Consider the following 21,285-nt stretch of genomic DNA (forward strand, 5'->3'; position numbering starts at 1 on the left):
GGAATTCAACCTTCTTCCGGACAGCAAAACATGCACAGGAAGACATTGTCTATCAATATGTCTAAATATCACTGTATGTTAATCTCGAGGTGCGAGTATCGACTTTCCCCTCATAGTACGATTAATAACATGCCCTGAAATCGAGTGAAACTCAACTTTTCACTTTTGGTATGATTATACCTACAATAACTTCGTTTGTTCTCTTTTTTCGTAGTTTATTCGACATCTGTTATGGAATACGTTGATATTATACCGCAAGGATTCGTTGAAACTTAACAACACAACGTCGCTTCGCCGGTAAATGGGCAACCGAAGTTACATCCAAGTTAATTAATGCCTGTAAAACGTAACTTCGGTTGCCTAATTGCCGGCGTAATGTTAACCCTCGCTGAGAAATCCTTCAGTTATCAAACCACGATAACTCCGCCGGCAGATAGGCAACCGAAGTTGCATCCGAGTCGATTGCCGCCCGTAAGACGTAAATACGGTTGCCTATCCGCCGGCGCATTGTTAACCCTCAGGGAGAAATCCTTCAGTTATCAAACCATAATCCACACCATCTACACCTCACGGAAAAAAAAACAACTCACCTCATAGACGACGACTGTCCGGAATCCTGTGAAGTCTGAGAATGCGTCCCGCTTGCATACTGCAGTTTTCTTTGACTCCGTTCACGATCAAGGTACAAAACACTCTCGGAATGATGTCGCTGAGGAGTCTGAACCCTGGCGCTGTGAGCGATGAGTTGTTTGCTACTCTGGAGTCCGGCGGTGCTGAGATCCGACATGGATCCATGATGCGATATCCATTCGTCAGGACTCTGCGGTGTGGGTTGGGAGTGGTGGACGTACTTCTCGGCGACGTTGTTTTCCGGCCAAATTTTACCATCGGTTCCGGTTTCCTGCCACTCGGTGGCAACGTCCTCGACGTTTTCGGGTACGGCCCTTCCGGCCCGTTTGTTCCTGTCGTTCATCGAGTTCTGCCATTTCTCCTGCTTCCGGGCGTTCTTCGCCGAACTTACGTCGCTCAATGATCCCTGCCACTTGTGCTGATCCCGTAAATTCGGGGACTGCTGTTTCTGCGGCGAGATTATACTCACGTCTGACATCGAGCCGTGGTGCAGCCATTTCTCCGGAAGGCCCACCTGACGCGCCGGAAGTCCGCTCGCCACACTCACGTCCGACATCGAACCGTGCCATTTGAGCGTCTCGCTGCTCGAAGCACTTCCGCTCGACGTCGTAACGACGCTGTCTCTTCCTTCTCTCGCGTCCTCCCACGAAGACGCTGCCCGTTGAGCCACGGCCTCGCTGTCTCTCCTCAGTCTGTAAAGACGACCGTCGGCTTTAGTAATTATTATCTTACGGAGGTTTAACGATATTCACCCTGCTCGAACAGATTTGCGAAGTATCTTCTTCTCCCACTGCTGTTATTATCATTATTATTGTTGTCAGAATTATTATTATACGGCAATAAAACATCAAATAACTCCTAACGGTTTTTCATACCGGTATACACCTTTTACATTATTGTTGTATAATTGAACCCCTGCAGTGATTATTGTGTTTAATCATGCTCAACGGTTCCTTCTACAGCTGGCTTATAAGGTTAGAACAATATATTAGAGGATGCTGCGGTTGTTTGTCTATGCGATCACGTTTTTCCCTCTCTCGAAGTCAAGTCTATACATGTAGTTTATTTTGTCGTTTAAATTTTCATCGGCTGACGTTGACATTCGTGCGGCGTACTTTTTAGAATTTCAGTAGGCGCTTCGTTTCAAATTTTTTCATTCATTTCACCTGTACCGGTATAAAATAATCTGGTATAATAAATATTCCTGCTAATATCGTTTTAGTTTTACTAAAAGTTATTGCATGCGATTTGGAGAGCGGTGGCTTAATCGATAAGTTAGGTAGTCAATTCTCCGGTAAAATGATATTTAAAATTAACCTTTGACTGTGTAAAATCAGTTTTAGACGAGGAAAAAAAAAACCAACAATCAAATTTTCACCTGTCCAAAAACGGGGTGTTCGTCGTCGAGTCCACACTGGAAACGTAGCTGTGGTATCCCTCGGATTGCGCGTAGCTTGCCTGCTGGGAGTGTTGGACCCTCGCGTACTCTTCAAGACCTGCCTGAGTGAGGGCGCTCTCTTGGTACAAGTCAACCTGAGAAGAAATAATAATTCAAGTAAAGACGGTACAGCTTTCGAAATTCTTTACTTTGTTGTCCTCCGAGTTGACGACGAGTTGCTTTAAGACTGCAGTAGAAGCATTGGAATCCGATGAAAAACACCCGAGCTGATTGTGACTTTAATCATACCGGAGCTGTTCTCAATCGTGATACCTTTACACCTCATACATATATGCATACTTATATATTCGAATTTTCTGAACAGCCGATTCATTTTCATCGAGCAAGTAGGAACGTTGTTTCATATTTATTGATGATAGATGATGGATGCTAAATGGTAGATAATGGATGACGGCTGACAGATGACCAATAGCAGATGATAAAAGATAGAAGATACGTGGTAAATGGTAGATGACAGATCCTTCTCTTCTGGCTCATTGAATTCTTACAAAATTTAAATCCTCAAGGCTCACTCAACGAAAACTGACCTGGCTAACCTGGGGGTCCTGATAGCTCCTGACGTAGGCCTCGAGGTCGGCATGGCTGAGGGTCTGCGGAGGTTGCTGTTCGCGTTCCGGAGGAGAAGGGGCGACATACTCGACGTCGCCTATCGATTTACCCTCGCGATCTACGCGCGGCCAAAGCCTCGATTCCGTCGCTTCGGTGTTGCTACGGTTCCGAGACTCGTACGTCTCGGCAGGTATTTTCTCGCAGCGTTCCATCACCGTTTTCAGCTGTGAAGGAATTATCGTTGGGAAGAGTTGGCTACCACCTTTCAAACAACGTTATCGAGAAACTGCAGTATCGTTTAAAACGTGGTAACGATCATCTCATCATCACGCGTCCGCACAGCTAAACTCGACGAATGACTCACTAAATTCGAATTCGTCTTCCTTTTAAGGTCTGGACACTAAAATCCGTGCATGAGAATCACAGTTTTTCTTTCTGTCTTTTTTTTTTTTTTGAATCTACAAATCTAAGGGATTTAATTTTTGACTCACGGATTGCTCAAACGTGTTATTTATAGTCGCAGGCACGGCAGTTTCGATCGTATCGAGATATTTTATAGCACAACCAAAACCAAGTTGAATATTTCAACGTGTTGCAACGTCGAAAAATTTATTATCGCTCAAGTTCTATGAGGATTATTTCTCTTCTTCTCTTCGGTCGATCACCCGATCTCGATGCTGGCAATATTCGAACAGCGTTTTTTGAACACGAGACCAAGAAGACGAAGATGCGTGTCGTGAGACATTTGATTAGTTAATATATTTGCCCGGTAGGATATACACGCCGATTATTGTAATTGACTGATGATAATAAATGATCGTACAGCGGCTATTTTCATATCTGACGATCGGCAATATCGGCGTACAGAGGTCAAAGTAAATGGCTACTTGTATAATTGTCCGGAATAAAACGTACAGCATTGAATTCTAGAATTGAATTTTGCGCTGATCGCAATCTCTACGGCAAATTTGTCCGACTAAATACGTAACCTTGGATCACGTCGTGGCAAAATTAGAGATCGTTGGCAAAATTAGTTGATATTTCCATATCGAATGGCGTGTGGGCTTAACATGTACAATTCTACTTCTAATATATATATATATATATGTGTATATATATATATAAATAATTACCGCTAAAGTTTCATTCTACGCACATAAAAGAACAGTATTATTCTTCTGAATAGAATTGAACGCAGCGATTTTCGAACTGGACAGCTCTAAATAATTATATTATCGTTTATCAACTCCCCCAAAGTGTCTCTTACTGTTATAACCTCGAGACGTATGAATAAAGAAGGATGAAAAAAATTGGATGGAAACAACATTGTTGGAGGACAGCCATTCTAAAGAAATCATCTCTAACCAAGTATTATTATACCAATGAGATTTGTGCCTTGAATCATTTTTCGGTACGTATCTTTTTCACTTCGAGAAGCAGATTGAAAAAAAAAAAATCAAACAATCGCAAAAAGAAAAATAAGTGATACAGGTTGAAGTAATTTAAATTTTGACCGAATTCAACTGAATTTTCACTCTTACGTTAGAGATTCCCGTAATTTTTCGATTCGCTTAAAATTTAAACTCACAATGAATCCTCACGAAACACAATTTCATTATATATAATATGAATAAGAAAAATGTCGTCGATGAAATTTGAAAAACTGTACCAATTTGTGTATAAATTTACCAAATCTGACGATTATATTACGTCGGAATACGAAACGTTATTTTATATCCAACAGAACAATAATTTGTATTATTCGGCGAAGCCGCGTTAGCTTGAATTAAATAAACATATTCTTTTCGCCATATTCGGTAAATTTGAGAATTCAATTTTGTGTTTTTTGTTTTTTTTTTCTTATTATTGGTTTTTTTACGTGCGGTTAAAAATTCACCTGCTGAGTGAAGGCTGGATTCGGCCTCTTCGCGTGTGGCCTCGTGTACTGTGCGGGTTTTTCCTTGGGGTAGCTAGTGTGGTCGGTCCAGGATTTCGAACGGTGGGAACCGCCGTGAAGAGACGAGGCCGCGTGGAGGTCTTCGTCGTGGGTGTGGTGCTCCGGTGCGCTTGGCCACGACGGATACTTCTCGTGACCAGGACCGTAGCAGACTCCTTTAAGACTCGACGCGTCTCTGACGGGGGGCGTCGGAGGCGGCGAAGCTTCGTCACGCTCGCTGAGCGGCAAACTGTAGCTTCCAAAGCCCGAGCTTTCGCTGTAGCTATAAACCGAGGGGAGAAAATAATGAGGCTCAAGTTGGTGAAGTTATTGCGATCATGATTCGTGTTTCGCAATTTTAGGAATCTCTGAAACGCGGTCGATTATAATAAGGGAAAAGTGATTCGTGCTTTAGATACTTGGTTTTACTTCAAAGTCACTGAAATATTGCAAAATAGTGATCTTTTTTTTCTTTGTTTTTTCCTCCCATGTTTCAATACGCTAACTTTACTAACTTCAGCCTCATAAAAAAGAAGCCATGGCTATTAACAGGGTGGGGGGTAGAAATGTAGAAAGAGCATTAAATAAAAGGGTCATAGTAACAAATTTTTAAAGACGTGACGATCTGTTTTGATTCTATTTTAAAAATTTAGATAGTCGAAGAGTACAAAAGTCAGTGTAGAATGCCGTGATGTAGAAATATCAGAATTACTTTGAATGTAATAGAATTTTGTCGATTCTGTATTTTGGTTTTCTGTACTCGACCTTTGCACTTGAAATCAAAATCTTACAGACGTATTTTTTCAAGTATCCGCGAATTGCACTTTGTCTGATTTTTAGATACACACGCAATATTGTACATAAGCGTGGTCCTTTTCAATAATCGTATAATGGATGATACAATGGATGAAAATATTGAAAAAAGAAATAAATATCATATTATCTTATGTTAGAATTAAGCCTCGTCTTCTCGTTCGTTTCTTTTAAACTGTGCCGCGGTGAATGTTCGATGAATCGTCAATTATTTTCTCAACCCTTCGGTTTTAAAAACATTCAATATACCCATGTGCAAACTCATGGAAGTTTATAATTAATGAATTAATCACCGAGGTGTATTTTTTCTACACGAGAAAAACTTTTCACGCGTTGTTGATAATTAAATAATTTCGAAAAGTTTGCAAGTTATATACCGATCAATGAATACAAAATGTGGCCCAAAAAATCGAACAAATTGTACAAGACTATGATGATCGCTGTCATTATTGTTGTATTGTTAAAAAAAAAAATATCAAGTTACCATAGATTATTATACTTATTACATTTTATACTCGCTTCGCTCGGGCGGTTGAATCACCCTTGGGAATAATCTACGACTTTATTCCCGTGTTACGTAAAGGACTTTATTTCCGACTCAATTCTGGCCGCGATACTTGTTTAAAAACCGTGACTTTTAAATTGATCTCATACTTCCCGCAAATGCGTTTTAGGGAAAAATATGCCACTTTCGTCCCGCTTTCGAGATAAAAAAATTTAAATTTACGGCTGAGTGGGTAATAAATATAATATTCTTACCCGCTGTCGTTTTTATACCCAGGAGTATTCTTCTTGTATCCGTCATTGTACATCGCGACGTGGGATGTTTTCTTTTTACCAACTTCGTTTCGCGACCCGTCATTTTTTTGAATGTGATAAAAGTCGGCTTGCCCGCCGCGAGGCGAAGAGGGTTGCTTGCCGTTGTAGATCTCGGCCGGATAAGACGAGGTCGCGTTTTTGTAGGGTGGCTGGAAGGGTGCTGATGCCGGTGATCTGGCGGGTCCCGGGGGTTCATCCTGGCCGCGATATCCTGGCGGCGACGGCTGCAAATCCGTCATCGTGCGTCCGACGTCCCCGCCATCCGGGATACACCTGGAATCGAGGAATAAATAGGTAAAAAAAATTCCGATATCTTTTTTCCTTAACTCCACTGAGAAAAATTGAAATTGATACACTAACTACAAAAATTGAGTGAAACAGGTATCGTTAAAAAAAACTGTTTGAATATTGTTAAAATTACGAAAAACGAGGTAGTCCTAACCATTTTGCGCTATCGTCGATCCTTTTTTGGTAATTGCAACGCAAAATCAGTTTCTGAGGTTTACTCTACTTTTTTAGTTAAACGAGGCTTTAACGTCAATTTTTCGCAACAGTTGCAAGAAAACATAGCAACATTGATCGTAATGAGAAAGAATAGTAACGGACACCAGACTTTCCGGTAAGAGCTATAAAACTAATTTTCATTTTTTACCTGGAACTATATTTTTCGATTTTGGTAAAAAATGAAAATAATTAAGGACTGAGCGGTAATCGGAATTACAAATTTCTCTCAGTGCAGAATATACCGCCAGATCCTTTTGCATTCCCAACCACGCGTATCGCGTTTCTTGATTCGCAATAAACGAAAGGGTTTACGGCATGGTCGCGTATGGGAAACCAATCGGCGTTAATTTATCCAAGTGAAATTCGACTCTCCTACACGCCTCTGTCTTCGACTACTGCCGCTGAGTTCTACGGCAATTAAGAAAGACGGTGATTTAGATGCTTGTTGGATCAGTTTTAATGCCCGCCAACAACTCCGAGCTTACGGATCGAAATATGCCCACTATTTTAGCCGCCCCGGGGTTTCTTCATTTTATTATTATTGTTGCTGTTTTTTGTTGTTGCGCAATTTTTATTTTTTTTTTTCTCTCTCTCCTTCTTTCTCTGAATTTTCTTCTCCTGTCACGACGACGCGAGATGTGAGAACAATTTTTTATCCGCATACTGGCACTGAACACCGCCCGGCGGCGTATCGTAATCGATAAATAATCGAAAAACATCCGCACGGAACAAGCTCCGTTATTCATAACGTGTGAATCCTCCTCCAGTAATGTCTATAAAACTGTAGGTGCAACTTTCCCAGGCTAGGAGCGTATAAAATAAATAATGCGACTCGTCTTTCAATTTATTCCCTAGTTGAAAACGGCAACTACGAAATATTCTATACTTCACATTTCGAATAACGAATAAAATATAAAAGACTGGATCAAAAAGGTAAACTAATAACTTGAGAGATTTTTATTTAAGGGTACACGAAATTTATGGGGAAACAAGAATCCCACATTATTGTTTTGCAATATTTTTTTTCTTATCAGGTCGGAAGGCCAAAGTTGAAATTTATTTTTGTACTACAGAGAGATGAAAAAATTTTATTACGTTGCGCAATTAAATCCTAGACATAGACGTATAATATAATAGACACTACTTGCATTGATCGTGTCGATTTCCACAGCTCGCATATAATACGTATAGATGTATATACATATATATACTAGAGAATAAAATACGATCCTACAGACGTAAGGCTTTGATTGCTATTGATGATCGCCGAGATGGATGAAGGCAACATAATACATCTCGAAAAAAGACCGCATGAAACAAGAAAAAAAAATAAATAAATAAAACGAGCAATTTTATTTTCCTCATCTGTAAGTCAGCGGCCGTTTAAATAGCGATAAATATCTTGTTTCAGTTTTCAGTTTAAGGAAAGTTAACAACAAGAAAAAAAAACAATGCGTGAAATTGATTGAAACTCGAAGAGAGGACTGTAAAAAAAATATCAACTGCAGTCGAAGACTGAGCGAGGAAATTATTTACGAGCATGCAAATCATCGAATGAACCATTAAATTGAAATACGTTTCTCATACGCGTGATTATATATTTATATATATAGATGTTTGCGCATAATCATTGACACGTCGAATACAGTACATATTATACGTCCGGAATGATGTAATTACGTTGCGTTGATCGCCACTTGATGCGTTATTACGTTCATGTGATGAAAAAAAAATATTCCTTGTGAAAGTGATCAAGTTCAGGCAACATGCGACACGCTTACTTTCGTTTCTGTTATTACACGATATCGCTGAGCACTGTTATCGCGTGTGCTGTGTAAAATCATTAAATAAAATCTAACTCGAATGTCCTCAACGCAAGTTCATAAATTAAATAATCATGCAATGGAAAGAATCAAAGAAAAAAAAAACAAAGCAATAAAGAAAGATCGCAATTCCATTACTTCTGTATAATCATTTGTTATACCTGTATAGGTAATTATATTAATATATATGATAAATTGAGTTTAAAAATTTTAAGAACAGATACTGACTCGGGTCCTGTAGAACGAAGTTCAGTGGCAAGAAAAAAAAAAAAAAACAATGATGTAAATATATATACATGATCCGCATATAACGTTGCATATTGCGAGGAGCTTAATCGAGAAGTACTGACCCTACTTCGCAACCTTCGCGTATCAGGAACGGTCTGAGATAATTTTTCACGTCTATACAGTCCTACCTGGCGGGATATTAAATCGTGTAATTAATGCGCACGGGTTCATTGACTTCGCTTTGTAATGCTCGCCGTTGGTGGGGACGAGATGAACCGAAGACGAATTCAAATACACGCGTAAAATGCCCAGGGCGACTGTGCGACTCGGATGTAACAACTGTGAGGCGTAGGAGGAGAGAAGAAAAGAAGGAAGGAAGGAAGGAAGGAAGGAAGGAAAAGTATCGATCGCAGGTACATGCCTTGAAAACGGCTGAAGTATTTGGTAGATTCGAAACAATTTTCTACGTAAACTCACCGAACCAGCTAATATTTCCTCTTCGTCCTTCTTACAACGATCAATTCATTATTCTCATTTGTTCCCCGATCATCGATATATTGAAACGTTGTGAAACAGAACGACGAATTGTTGTTATGAAAAATCAAATGTAACTCGGTAAATTCTTAGGATTAGATACTATTCTGGAGATATTGTTAAATCGTGGATTAAATTCGAATTACGAATATGTTCCAACGGATGTCGTACAAAAAATATCGAAGAGATTTAAATAGAAACCAACTTTTTTTTTATAATAATTCCGAAATTAAATTTCTTATTACTTTGGAATTCTTATTCGCTAAGTAAAGAATAATGAAGAAATGATGAAATGACGCGGAAAGGAGGCGAGGAGATTAAAGGCACCCACCAGGGCACCTTAGAGCGGTTAATGAGTTAATGACCGGGCATCCTAAATTCGCGCGGTCACGTCGCGTCTTCTCCACCGGTCCAATTATAATATTCAGCTTGTATAATTGACTGGAACAATACCCAAGGCATATCTTCGCCTGCCTATCTCAACAGTTTTGCACAATGCGACCCAATTAAGGAGATTGCCTTACCGCAGCCTCGGTTCATACATTTGTATAGTATACGTATACATATATACATATATATATATATATATATATATATATATATATATATATATATATATATATATATATATATATATATATATGTATATGTATAATATGTATATGCATACCATTTATACGACGAAAGATTCGTATTTCTAATAACCTCTTCGTGCAATTTATACTTTCTAGGCGAATAAAAATTCTTAAATTCTTTTGAAACGATTTTCTCGAAGATGTTTCACCTTTTCAATCTTTTCACTTATCCCTTTCAGTCACAGTGGAATGAATTGCTCGTCGTTTCACCTCATAAATTTATACAATATACCATATATAATAGCCCTATCACAGTTCATTTGCATCTTGAATTTCTTGAAAATGATGAAATTCTGACTTCACATTCGTGATCGGTGATCCCAAAAACCCTCCGGTAATAAAATTCAGGTAACAATATTGAGTTGAAAAATGTGTGACTGAAAGGGTTGTCCTCTTACACGTAAAGACGAACCGACACTGAACATCTGAATCTGGTATTACGCGACTCGTTGTAAAAAATAAACAATCCAATTCATTGTACACTGGAATTAACGAGGCGATTACCGATCTCTGGTAATAAAAGCTGTCGAGATTTTTATAAAATTCGCGACGCTATTGTGTCGCATTTCGAAAAGCTTTTCGATTCGTCAAATAGTAATCGGTTTCTTCCTGACGACAATAACGATATACTTTAATCAGTTACGTTACACCTACAGTTGATAATGTGATTATTTTTTTAATAAACATGTGGTTTCGAATTAGGAAAACAAAAAAAATTGTCAATGCTACCCACGACGCATTGGTATTCCTCGCGTAACTTCATAAAAAAGTACAATTAGTTACTTACATATCCAAAAAAAAAAAAAAAAAATACAAAAACAAAAACGATATTCACGTTTGCAGTAATAACCAATTTGTCAAAATTTCAAAAGTCTTCGACAAGTAATAACGAGGATGAATTGCTGCCTGCTTCATTTGTAATGATGCAGCAATTCTCGTTACCAATTTCTTTCTTTTTTTGTTTTTTTTTTTTTTTGCTTCGTAAATCTTCAGAAACGTGGCTCAATTAATTTGTACCGATTTGAAACAATACTGGACTGATTGGATGTAACAATGTCACCGAATAAAAATACCTCCGACATCGTTGGAGCAATGAAAAATAGATTTAAAAAAAAAAATAAATAAAAAAAGTATTCCGGGTCACAAAACCGCACGATACGGATTACGTTTCGCTTCGTAGTTTCGACTCGAAGTATTTCGGTAGGTGCACACTGTGTGTTATACAACACGACACACGACGAAGGCAAGTCAACCACTTCCAACGTCATTCTTCACGCATTTATCCTACGACGACATGCAGGAATTGTATTTCTTAGTGTCAATTTTTTTTTTTTTTGTGTTTGACATTTTCGGACGTTTGTTATACCGAATCGGCCAGACGACGTTGCGACGTAATTTCGGTTCCGGATCACGTATGAAAAACGATTTACCGAATCAGAAGAAATAATTCGACCTTACTCTGCAGGATAATTTCCGAATCATTGCTCGGTCTGGTTGTAGAACCAATTGAAATATGCGCCATGAAAATGAACCAATTTTGAGTATTCTTAGAGAAAAATAAACGGATCATTTCTTTGACACTATTTTCACGGCGTCTTATAATGTCCGATTTCAAATTTGGCGTTCGTATTGATTTACGTGTTTAAGAAGTGCAACGAATTCGATAAATTTCGTTACAGTAGTCAAAATTAAATAAATGTTCGTTGATTTGATTACGAAATGATCCGAAATAGGGATTTCATGAAATTTGTATAATCTCAAGCTGCGATAATTTTTCTTAGCATCTATAAGAAACAAATATCAGAATTGTAAACAATACAGATTTGAGATATCGATTTTTCATTTCAGATCGCTTTGAAATGATGAAAATTCAAAAGATTCATTGACGGGAAAATTATTTTTCACAGAATTTTGCTGTTCTCTAATCGAAACCAAAGCTAGTGCAGTTTTGAATGATCAAATATTAACCGTTACCAACGTGACAAGAAAAAGTATTTCAAGGGTACTTTGGAAAACAATTTTCTCGACAAAATAAACCGCGATCATGGAATCACGAGACCGGAAAAAATGTATTTAATTTTCAACGATTTAAAAGCAATTTAAAATGACAAGTCGATATCTACATCTACAAAATTATTTTTAAAAAGTTTCGAAAAACACCAATTTGGGGTTGACGATACACGCAGTGACTTTATGGTGCAGGACACTACATATATTGAAGTGTTTGGTTGGATACGATCTAGAAATAGGGGGCGGGATTGATTTCTGCAATTTCGTAACTTTGAGCGTCGAGTTTCGGACCATTCGAAACTTTGATCATCAAAGTTTGATTTTTTCACATCAAGTTTCGCCACCAAAAAAAATTCAGAAATAGCTGCAGCGAGTTCCGCTGCAGGTGGGTCTAGTTTTTCTTTTCCAAAGGTAGATTTGAAGGGAAAAAACTTGTACACAGGTAAGTATTGTATAGATGTGTGATACTGGAATTGAGCCTGTTATTTTCCCACGGGAGGAAAGATGAGTCGTTCGTTGTTTGGTTAGGACGGTAGCGTTGCGTTAACGTGGGATTCTTCATAGTCTTTCCATTCCGTCTCCTCTCAGGAATGAATTTCCAGGAATAGTGCGGGGGGCGCAGTATTTAAGAGAGCCGGAAAAAGGCCGCCTACGCTATCGTCCGAAAAGTACCGCAAACAAAACGCGTCTGGTTCGACGCCTCTAAGGCAATTCGTTACTTTGAACCCATCCTTTTTTGGTATCCGAGAAAAAAATTGGTGACAATCGGTAGCGTAATTACCTGCAAGGCTGATCGTTTGAAAATCGCGAGCGTGATGAATAAATAAATTTCACATCCAAAATCCGTTCTTTGAAAGTTTTAGAAAATTAAAAATCCGAAAAAATTATTACGTCGTTTTGCGATTGCGATATCGAGGCGGAAAGAAGTAAATATTTCTACGTACCATAAATCATCGATAATTATTCACCAACAAGGATGATATATTTTTGTGATAAATTCCCAAGTTTAAAAGTATGCGAAAGAATTCACATATACTTGTCTGATATTTAAACGAATCTCTTTCTGTAATGTTCTCAAGAATTCAAATTTCACAGACGGTTCCGTTGTAAAGTAACAATTTTCAGTATCGAAAAATGGTTCGTGCATGAAAATTGAGAAGAATCCGAGCAGCATGGCGAGCAAGAAATTTGACTTTTTCACGGCGCCGTTATATTTGTATTGTGTCGAAAAGTTGAACGATTCCAATTTTCAGACATCGGTGATTATTCGGCATTCCTCAATGATGGATGACAATAAACTCTGTGGCAAAAGAGGACAGAGTCCAAATATTTAGCGGCTGTAATTGGTTCGCCGTGTACACATAATGTGAATATTTTTCAAGGAGCACGAAGAAAAGAAAAAAAAGACGCGAGAGAAAAAAGTGAGAAAAAGAGCAAAAGTTTAATGCAGTTTGTACGCCGTGCGAAAAAATCTACTCGAAAGCAAAAACATAATTCATGCATATTATTCTCGCTCCATCGAAGCTGATCGTCGTTCTCACTTTTTGTTTGCCAATTATTTTTTTTCTTTCGTTTCGTCTTCTTTTTTCTCCCCACCGAGTAAGTAAACATTCCATAATTACCAGAGCGCACGACTGACAGAGAAGAAGATTATTACAAGACAGTAAACACTTGATCGATTTGTTACTTAATAATCATCCGGTTGTGAGATCGAGGATCGTTCGTGGTCGATGATCGCGAATGATTATATCACAAGTTAGTTTCTTCTTACAGAGATCCAGGATCTGCGCTGCGCCTCGTTTCTCCTTCGCGTATCGCAGGTCCAATTAAACCAGTAGATACCATTGATTGTTAATTTTTCATGCGCATGAAGAGTAATCGAGGATGATGATTTATTCGCTTCGATTCGACATAGGCTACCTGGCTACATGTATAAGTATAAGATCGTCGATCTCACGATGCTCGATCATAGTTTACGTTGGAACTAAAACTCGGTGTAATCGATTGATCGAGTCCAGAGGACGCGCTGTTTAAAATTAAGGCGTTATTTATTTAAGGAAGAATAGAAAAAAAAAAACAAATCCGCCAGAAAATCAAGATCTGATAAATTAGTTTTGAAAATTAGCTTTTCCACTCGAATAAAACGTTTCGCAGCTTTTTCAAACTTAGAACTGAATAGATTTTGGCTATGATCGGTTCGATACTTTTTCAATTCTGTAAATAACAAAATTTCAAATAAAAATCAAATAAAAATTATGATATCTTGAGAAGAGATGAATGGATTTAAATGAAAGTTGGTACCGCGAGGTTTTTTGGGTCACTAATCACGAATTCAAGGTCAGGTATGCAAAATTTGAATTTGACGTATTCGATAAACTGAAAAAAAAAAAACTAAAAACAGTTGGATTTTGGAGAATTGGTACTCGTCGGTTTCTTGGATGGTTGATCACGAATCTGAAGTCAGATTGCGAAATTCAGAATGGCTTTTCAATATGATGGAAAAAAATCTAAAAATATTCCGATTTTGGTAGGAATTGGTAGGTGAAGGTTTTTTGGGTCAATGATGAGTAATCCCAAGGTCAGTTTTCCAAAATCTGTAATGGTGGATCCATTTTAATGATTCAAAATAAAAAATATCGTCATATTTTCATGTAATACGGTATCCGCAATGTGCTTATACGTATATACTATACATAAGCGATAAAATAAAACACGTCGATGCTCAAGATAAATTCCGAAAGGTTTAATAGCTCATCGTATGACAAAAGCAGAGTTTAGAGCCAGCTTCGAATCATCAGACGTTTCAGTGGGACCAACATAGCGGCATTAAATTTGATTCGTCGATCCGATAAAGCGCCTCGTACGTATACTGAATTTGTTCGCCGATCGATTGATCCTTTTGAACAGAGTTACCAAACAATGCCTAACTGTGGGTGTACACATACTGTAACGATGTGTGAGATGATCATCCGTCGATTGGTGAGATTGCAGGAATTACGCGTCTCGACCGCAAACTCATGTATTTAAATTAATCCGCGGTTGACCTCTTAGGTATTATATATACTGTACGTATACCGGTATGTAACACGCACATACATACCGGGATAATCTCTTCATGCTTGAGAATCGACCGCGCATGCGCCAAATAATTCAATCTCATTGGTCGGCGAAATCTTCCCGCAGCGGCATTCTTGTCTGCGATGCAGGCGGGCCAACCTACGCAAAATGTGTGCGTTCGAAGTTTCAAACAGCATAAGCGTTAAGTTCCGACCGTTCTTTGAAGAATCAACTTTCCGACCCGATAACAAATGCTTCCCAAACCTTTCCGAGTCGCTGCCTCGATTATTTGAGATTCTAACCTCGAAAATTCCTATCAACTACATCGCCGGCAGAAAGAGTTTGACAGCTGAAACTCGCGATGACCAGCCTGCAATGAACAGCCGATAAAACTCGCGCATGCGCGGTTGATTTTCAAGTTTCAAAAGATTGTCCCGGTATAACGTATGGTTTATAATACATCGATCAGACGTTCATCTTGATGACCGTACAATAACCTCGGTTATTGTTCCTAAGGTCATATTTTTAAATGGAAATATGAGCAAAACGAACGGTGAGTGATTCCGTCGAGAATGCGGTCATTTTAAAGATCCTGGACGAGAAATCAATCGACATTTGATAGCTGATCTTATTCATCGTTTCTCCCGGAGTTCAATGCGCGATTTATTTTATTTATTTATTTATTTTTTTTCTTTCCATTCAAATATCGAACAGACTTTTACTTATTCTTTAGGTTATTCGTTATGCGGACGAATAAAGTGATTCGGTGATTCAATCGGGTCTGGCTCAAGAATGACATTGATTATAATAATGTATACTAAAACATGTAGCATAATTATAAGAGGATTTAAATCTTAAACCTCGCGTGGCATGAACACAGAATGAAATTCAGACATCTTTTTTCGACACGCAAAATGTTTGTGAAATCAATTCAATTTACTTCGGTGCATATGATCCTAGAATCATTCACGTCAATCACGAGCATATTTTGTGACTCGAATTGTTGAATGTTTTTTTTTTTTCTTAATCGACAAATCCTATATCTTTATTTATTATACTCCATATGTTTGTATAATATAACTTCACGGTGTGATTTTGAAGAAGAATCGCCTGGCATGCATAGAGATTTATTTCGTTTTACCGGTACTAGCGATATTAATCCAAAAAGTTTTTTAAAAAAATTCCAACCAAGCTTGTAAAATGTATACAATATAATCGTGCGACAAATAATAATGACAAATGAGGAGAAATAGTCTAGAGAAAGGCTGAAATAAAAATAAAATCTAAAAAAAATAAATAAATAACTAGAACAATCGATCAAATAAGGAGGTAAGATTGCGTTAAATAATTTTCGCGCGTGTGCGTGCAATGTGTGTAATCTGAAAAGAGATGCAGATGCTCTTCGTCAGCTGTAGCGGAGTAGATATTAGCTCGGAGATATACGTACGATATAATAGAAGAGAGGCCGTAAAGGCGTTACAAAAGAGAACTGGTTTCTTTGAATGGTAATAAACAATCACCGTTACTCGAGAGACTCGCGTTACCCTTTTGATTCAGATCAGAAACCGATTCCGTATCTCATGGTAGAGAGAGAGAGAGAGAGAGAGAGAGAGAGAGAGATGCGTATTACAGAAATAAAGTCGACGTGCAAGGTTATAGCTAAGAAATCTCGTGCAGTCCTCGAGATCGGAGGAGCTTAAGAGAAGAGAAAAGAAAAGAAAAGAATGCAAGTGAAGAGAAATTTGTAAAAAAAAAAAAATATATATATATATATATAAAAAACATAAAAAATCAGGATGAGCGTGACGAAATTCTATAACTATAACTCTTCTCCGACCTTTGATATTCCGACTCATCACTCCGTGTGTCGGTCAAAAGCTCACGTCAGGGAACGAATAAGTAACACGCACACTTCGCGTCGACTTCTATCCCGATAACGCAACAACAAGGGATGCGCACTTTATTCACCATAAAGCAGGAATTAGGCGATGAAAGGGAAACTGAATGACGGGGGTACACGCCTCCCGGGGAGAAACACCGATTATTCCTGCGGGACACATCAAGGACGCCAAGGATGCAAGGATGAAAAGGAAACTCTGGAGGTCCGAGGCTTTTGACCGTTTCGCGATTGTTGTCCGCGCGACGCGAGATCCCTGAAAAGTTTTTTCTTTCATTTTTCGTTTTTCTTTTCTTTTCTCTCTCTCTCTCTCTCTCTTTCTCTCTTCTTCAAAGACCGGAGAATATTATAAAAATCCTGCCGTCAAAAGATAAACGTGCTATTCGCACTGAAAATATGGTTGCAAGGTTTTCCGCAACGCCTTGTTTTGCAGCAATTTTCTCTACGGATGAATTTTTTTTTTTTTCCATTTTGGCATCAAATTATCAATTTATACATCTGAAAAATTCTTCAAGCTGTAAAGTTTCCGCTGTAACCGTGACGGCTGTTTCTTTTTCTCAAATCTCATAATATCAAAGCTTTTTTTACTCTCGAAAAAAGAAATTGATCATGCTGTGTACGTATATACTATATATAAGAAAAATAATTTACGATTTTACACCCCCTAAGAAGTTTATTTAGGTTAAAAGACTTCGACGTTAAAATTCTTCATCGCGAATGAAAACGTTCGTATTTGTTGCTCAGAACGATGCGGAAGGCTAGCTTTAAACGAAGGTTACTATTTCTTACGTTATAAATATCCAAAATTCGCGACACAATCAAATTCATTCGCATAAATCACGAGGCTGAAGTTGGTAACGTTAACGTAACCCGATCGTCGGTTGAAAAAAAAAAATCATAAACGCGCAATTTGCGAATGACTATCAATGACTTGGACTTTCAAAATAAGAGTACACTTTCATTATCGCGTCTTACAATTAACTAAATTTCACAAATTCCTAACGTTGCGAAGTAACGATTTTTCCTAAACACGCATCGTTACAGTAACGTTTCCAGCTTCACGTTACTTATAAATTATCGTCCTGCAACGTTTGAAAAAAAAAACAAAAAAAAAAAAAACTTTCCCAACCCTTCCGCTCTCGGAATATCTTTCTTCCGATCTCGGGGTAAAATTTGCGAGTATAAATCGCAGCTTTTCGCCAAGCCGTCCGAGCAGAAACGCGCTTGCAGCGTTTAGAGTTACACCAAGGATTTCAGCTGGTCCATCGGTCCTCCGATCCCGACCCGGGGCCGCCAGGGAGAGAGAAAACCGGTCCTTGGTCGAAGCTGGCTGATCTCAGCATCGGCGAAGCATTGGCGTAGAATTCCATTGCGTGGGTGTTCATCGTTTCAGGGCTCTTCAGGACTCTTCAGGACTCTCGAGTAACCCGAAGAACGGACAGCGATCCACTTGACCGAAGAACGTGCCAAGATCTTCCCTACCAGATTGGTCTTACACTCACTCTTGACTTTTCAACCGAAAATACAGAGTTCACACGTTTTCTGCTGCTAAAGTAACACGCATAATTGTGTATAATATAAATCAAGCACTCGCTAATTGTACAATTTCTTTATAAAGTTTTTCGGCTTTTCACATCGCGTGGGTTTTAATTAACGCGTGATAAATTACCCGGTCATATTGTGCAAATTAAAAGGTGAATTACGTTAAATTTTTGCTACGCGTTTTTTCTACATGCGTATGTATGTATGTATATTGTAAATACATATGCACAGAAATGTAAAGACCTGCAGTCGCCACGTGGCAGTTGGGCTAGGCACCTTACGGATCACCATAACTAACGGTTCCGGGTATCTTGTACAAGTGTGTTTTAATTTTTCTTCTACCGCAGGGTCAAGAATTTCGCGTCTAATTGCGAGAGGCGGTAAAGAAGAGGGGGGTGGGGGGGGGAGGGGGAGGGTTGAAATTTTAATTAAAAAAGATCGAGGGTGAAGCGGAAGTGGCAGCTAATAAGTCGCCGCTCGACTATTACCCGAGAGTTAATTAATATACCGAAAGAAGAGAGAGAGAGAGAGAGAGAGAGAGAGAGAGAGAGAGAGAGAGAGACCCTTCGGCGTTCCGCGGCCATTCATGAAGCCGAGTCGAGAGGCAAAGTGGGGACAGGAACTGTTAGCTGCCGTCAGTGGCTGACAGGCGACGAGGCCCAGAAGAAGGCCCACCGAAGGTACGCGATGAGGCCCTCCTTACTTCAATTGAGAGAATAATGAACCGATAAGTGTATCTAGATCTCTCCTTGCAGACATGCCTGATCCCTTCGCCTTCTTCTTCTTCTTCTTCTTCTTCTTCGTCTTCTTCTTCTTCTTCTTCTTCGCCTTCAGTCCGTAGGTTGTATAATATAACTGTAGATCCCTTCCGACAAACCCGACAATAAATTAACATAATCCCTGAAACAAGACCGGCTTCCTCGCTTGGTTACGGTGACCAAGTATTTCGAAACAAGTATTGAGCAACCGCGCGATATCCAAGATGGCCTATCGCAATCCTTGCTCGCTACCTGATCTTGAAAACCTGTGTTCAAATAGGTATCTGTACCTACACTGAGAGTAAATTTCATTCGTTACAGTAACTAGAAAAATTGAGTAAAACACATATCGTTAAAAAAACTGTTTGAACATTGTTGGAATTACGAAAGACGAGGTACGCCTAACCATTTTGCGCTACTGTCGATCCTTTTTTGGCTATTGCAACGCAAAATCAGTTTGTGAGGTTTACTCTGCTTTTTTAGTTGAACAAGGCTAAAGGATCAATAAACGCGTTGTTAAGCTTTCAGACTTCATTTATTCGGGTGTATCTCTGATATAACCTCGCCACTTCTTCATCTTCTTTATTTCAAAACTTTATCCTGAAATTCATCTCCATTTTTATTCCGCTTCAGCTGTCCGACTACTTATTTTTATAATTCTAATGGCGGATAGTGATCTCATCAACATTCGTTGAGTCATGTTTCATCATTCACGATTGACGATTACTATCAGATTTACTTTTCTAGCAACAAGATAAATCTGCCAGTCAAAAATCTTCCCATCGTATCTCAAGAATACTGTAACCGTGAAAAAGACACCACAAGTACTACACAGGTATTGACTTTTTCAATAACTAAAGTCCAAAAAATTTCTCCAAGATTACAATATGATTTTGCAGTGATTAGAGAATGTTTTGTTACGTACTGCTCGCAACGAACGATTAACGTTTTTCATCCGTAATCACTTAAACACAGGTTTTTAGTGTTTTTTGTTCACCGAGTAAAAGAGCGACTCCACGTCCAGTAGTTAAAAATGTGAAAGAACTGTAATCGGCGAAGGATCAAACGAAGAAGCTGAAGAAGAAAGAGAAGAAGACTCTGCAGGCGAAACTTAGTTTTAAAAGATAAAGATAGACGAGGATTACCGCATACCGAACGAAAGTTTCACCTCACGTTTTTCTTCCCTTCCTACTGCACACATCATTATATACAATACCTAATTACTAGTATTGTTCTTCTAGCCACTAAAAGTAGCCGTTAATTATGCGAATTACTGTACATAAGTGAGGATATTTGCGATAGGTACGTTTGAGAAGCACATCTTCACAGTTAAAAAGACCGCCGGCTCGTCGTAATACAAACTATATTATAACTATTTCGCGAGGAAAAAATATTTCTTCTTTCCAAGGACCGAGATTTTTTATTCAATATATTTTGTTCGTCCGAACCGCGCTCGCGTGTAAATAAAAACTTGTAGCCACCAGTTTTTCGACACTGCATTAAAGAGAAACGAGAAAAAATTCGCTGATTGCTGGAGTGCAAAAACCAATGTGTAAAATAAAGCTTTCAACGTACGAACCCAGTCTCTTAATTGCATCAGGTTAAACTGAAAAAGATTATACAAGTTTCTATTTCTTCTGTTACTTATGACAGTTTTTCAATTAAAATCCACGTCTGCCGATTCAAGGAAACCGGAAACTGAGCTTTTTGTTTGTTCCTCGATCGTCGTTGGTTCTCTAATTTTTTTAAATTTATTTATTTTTCTGTTCCTGTTGTTTTCTCTAGTCCCCCCCCCCCCCCCCCCACGTCCTTTATTCAAGGTTCACGCCAAGTGGAAATTGATATGGCGATGGAAGACGATATGGCATCGATATGGCGTGCCCGATGTTCCTCAAGACCCCGATACTGGTCTACGTCAAGAATGCTCCGAGGCATAATCACTGGTAACCATTGCTGAATCTGATCAATGTTGAATAAAAATTGATCTTATCCTCATCACCATGATCCGCGTAACAATTATCTAAGATAACGTTAATAAAGTGACAAGGGGCATTTAGCGGTAATTTACCATGTATAATTAAGCTTATTTGA

General features: G+C 38.6%; 1 protein-coding gene across 1 annotated transcript in view; it reads right to left on the reverse strand.

Annotated features, from left to right (window-relative positions):
* LOC107226429 (protein Shroom) overlaps nt 1-21,285 on the reverse strand; it is a 180,128-nt gene that overhangs the window by 57,713 nt on the left and 101,130 nt on the right. The window contains exons 3-7 of the mRNA XM_046730446.1: nt 6,147-6,479; nt 4,536-4,857; nt 2,617-2,862; nt 2,009-2,163; nt 591-1,322 (exon numbers count right to left, since the gene is read on the reverse strand). Of these exons, the coding sequence (XP_046586402.1) occupies nt 591-1,322; nt 2,009-2,163; nt 2,617-2,862; nt 4,536-4,857; nt 6,147-6,479 (1,788 nt within the window). The remainder of the gene's footprint in view (nt 1-590; nt 1,323-2,008; nt 2,164-2,616; nt 2,863-4,535; nt 4,858-6,146; nt 6,480-21,285) is intronic.

The sequence above is a fragment of the Neodiprion lecontei genome, chromosome 2 (assembly GCF_021901455.1).
Source record: "Neodiprion lecontei isolate iyNeoLeco1 chromosome 2, iyNeoLeco1.1, whole genome shotgun sequence".
Lineage (NCBI taxonomy): Eukaryota > Metazoa > Arthropoda > Insecta > Hymenoptera > Diprionidae > Neodiprion > Neodiprion lecontei.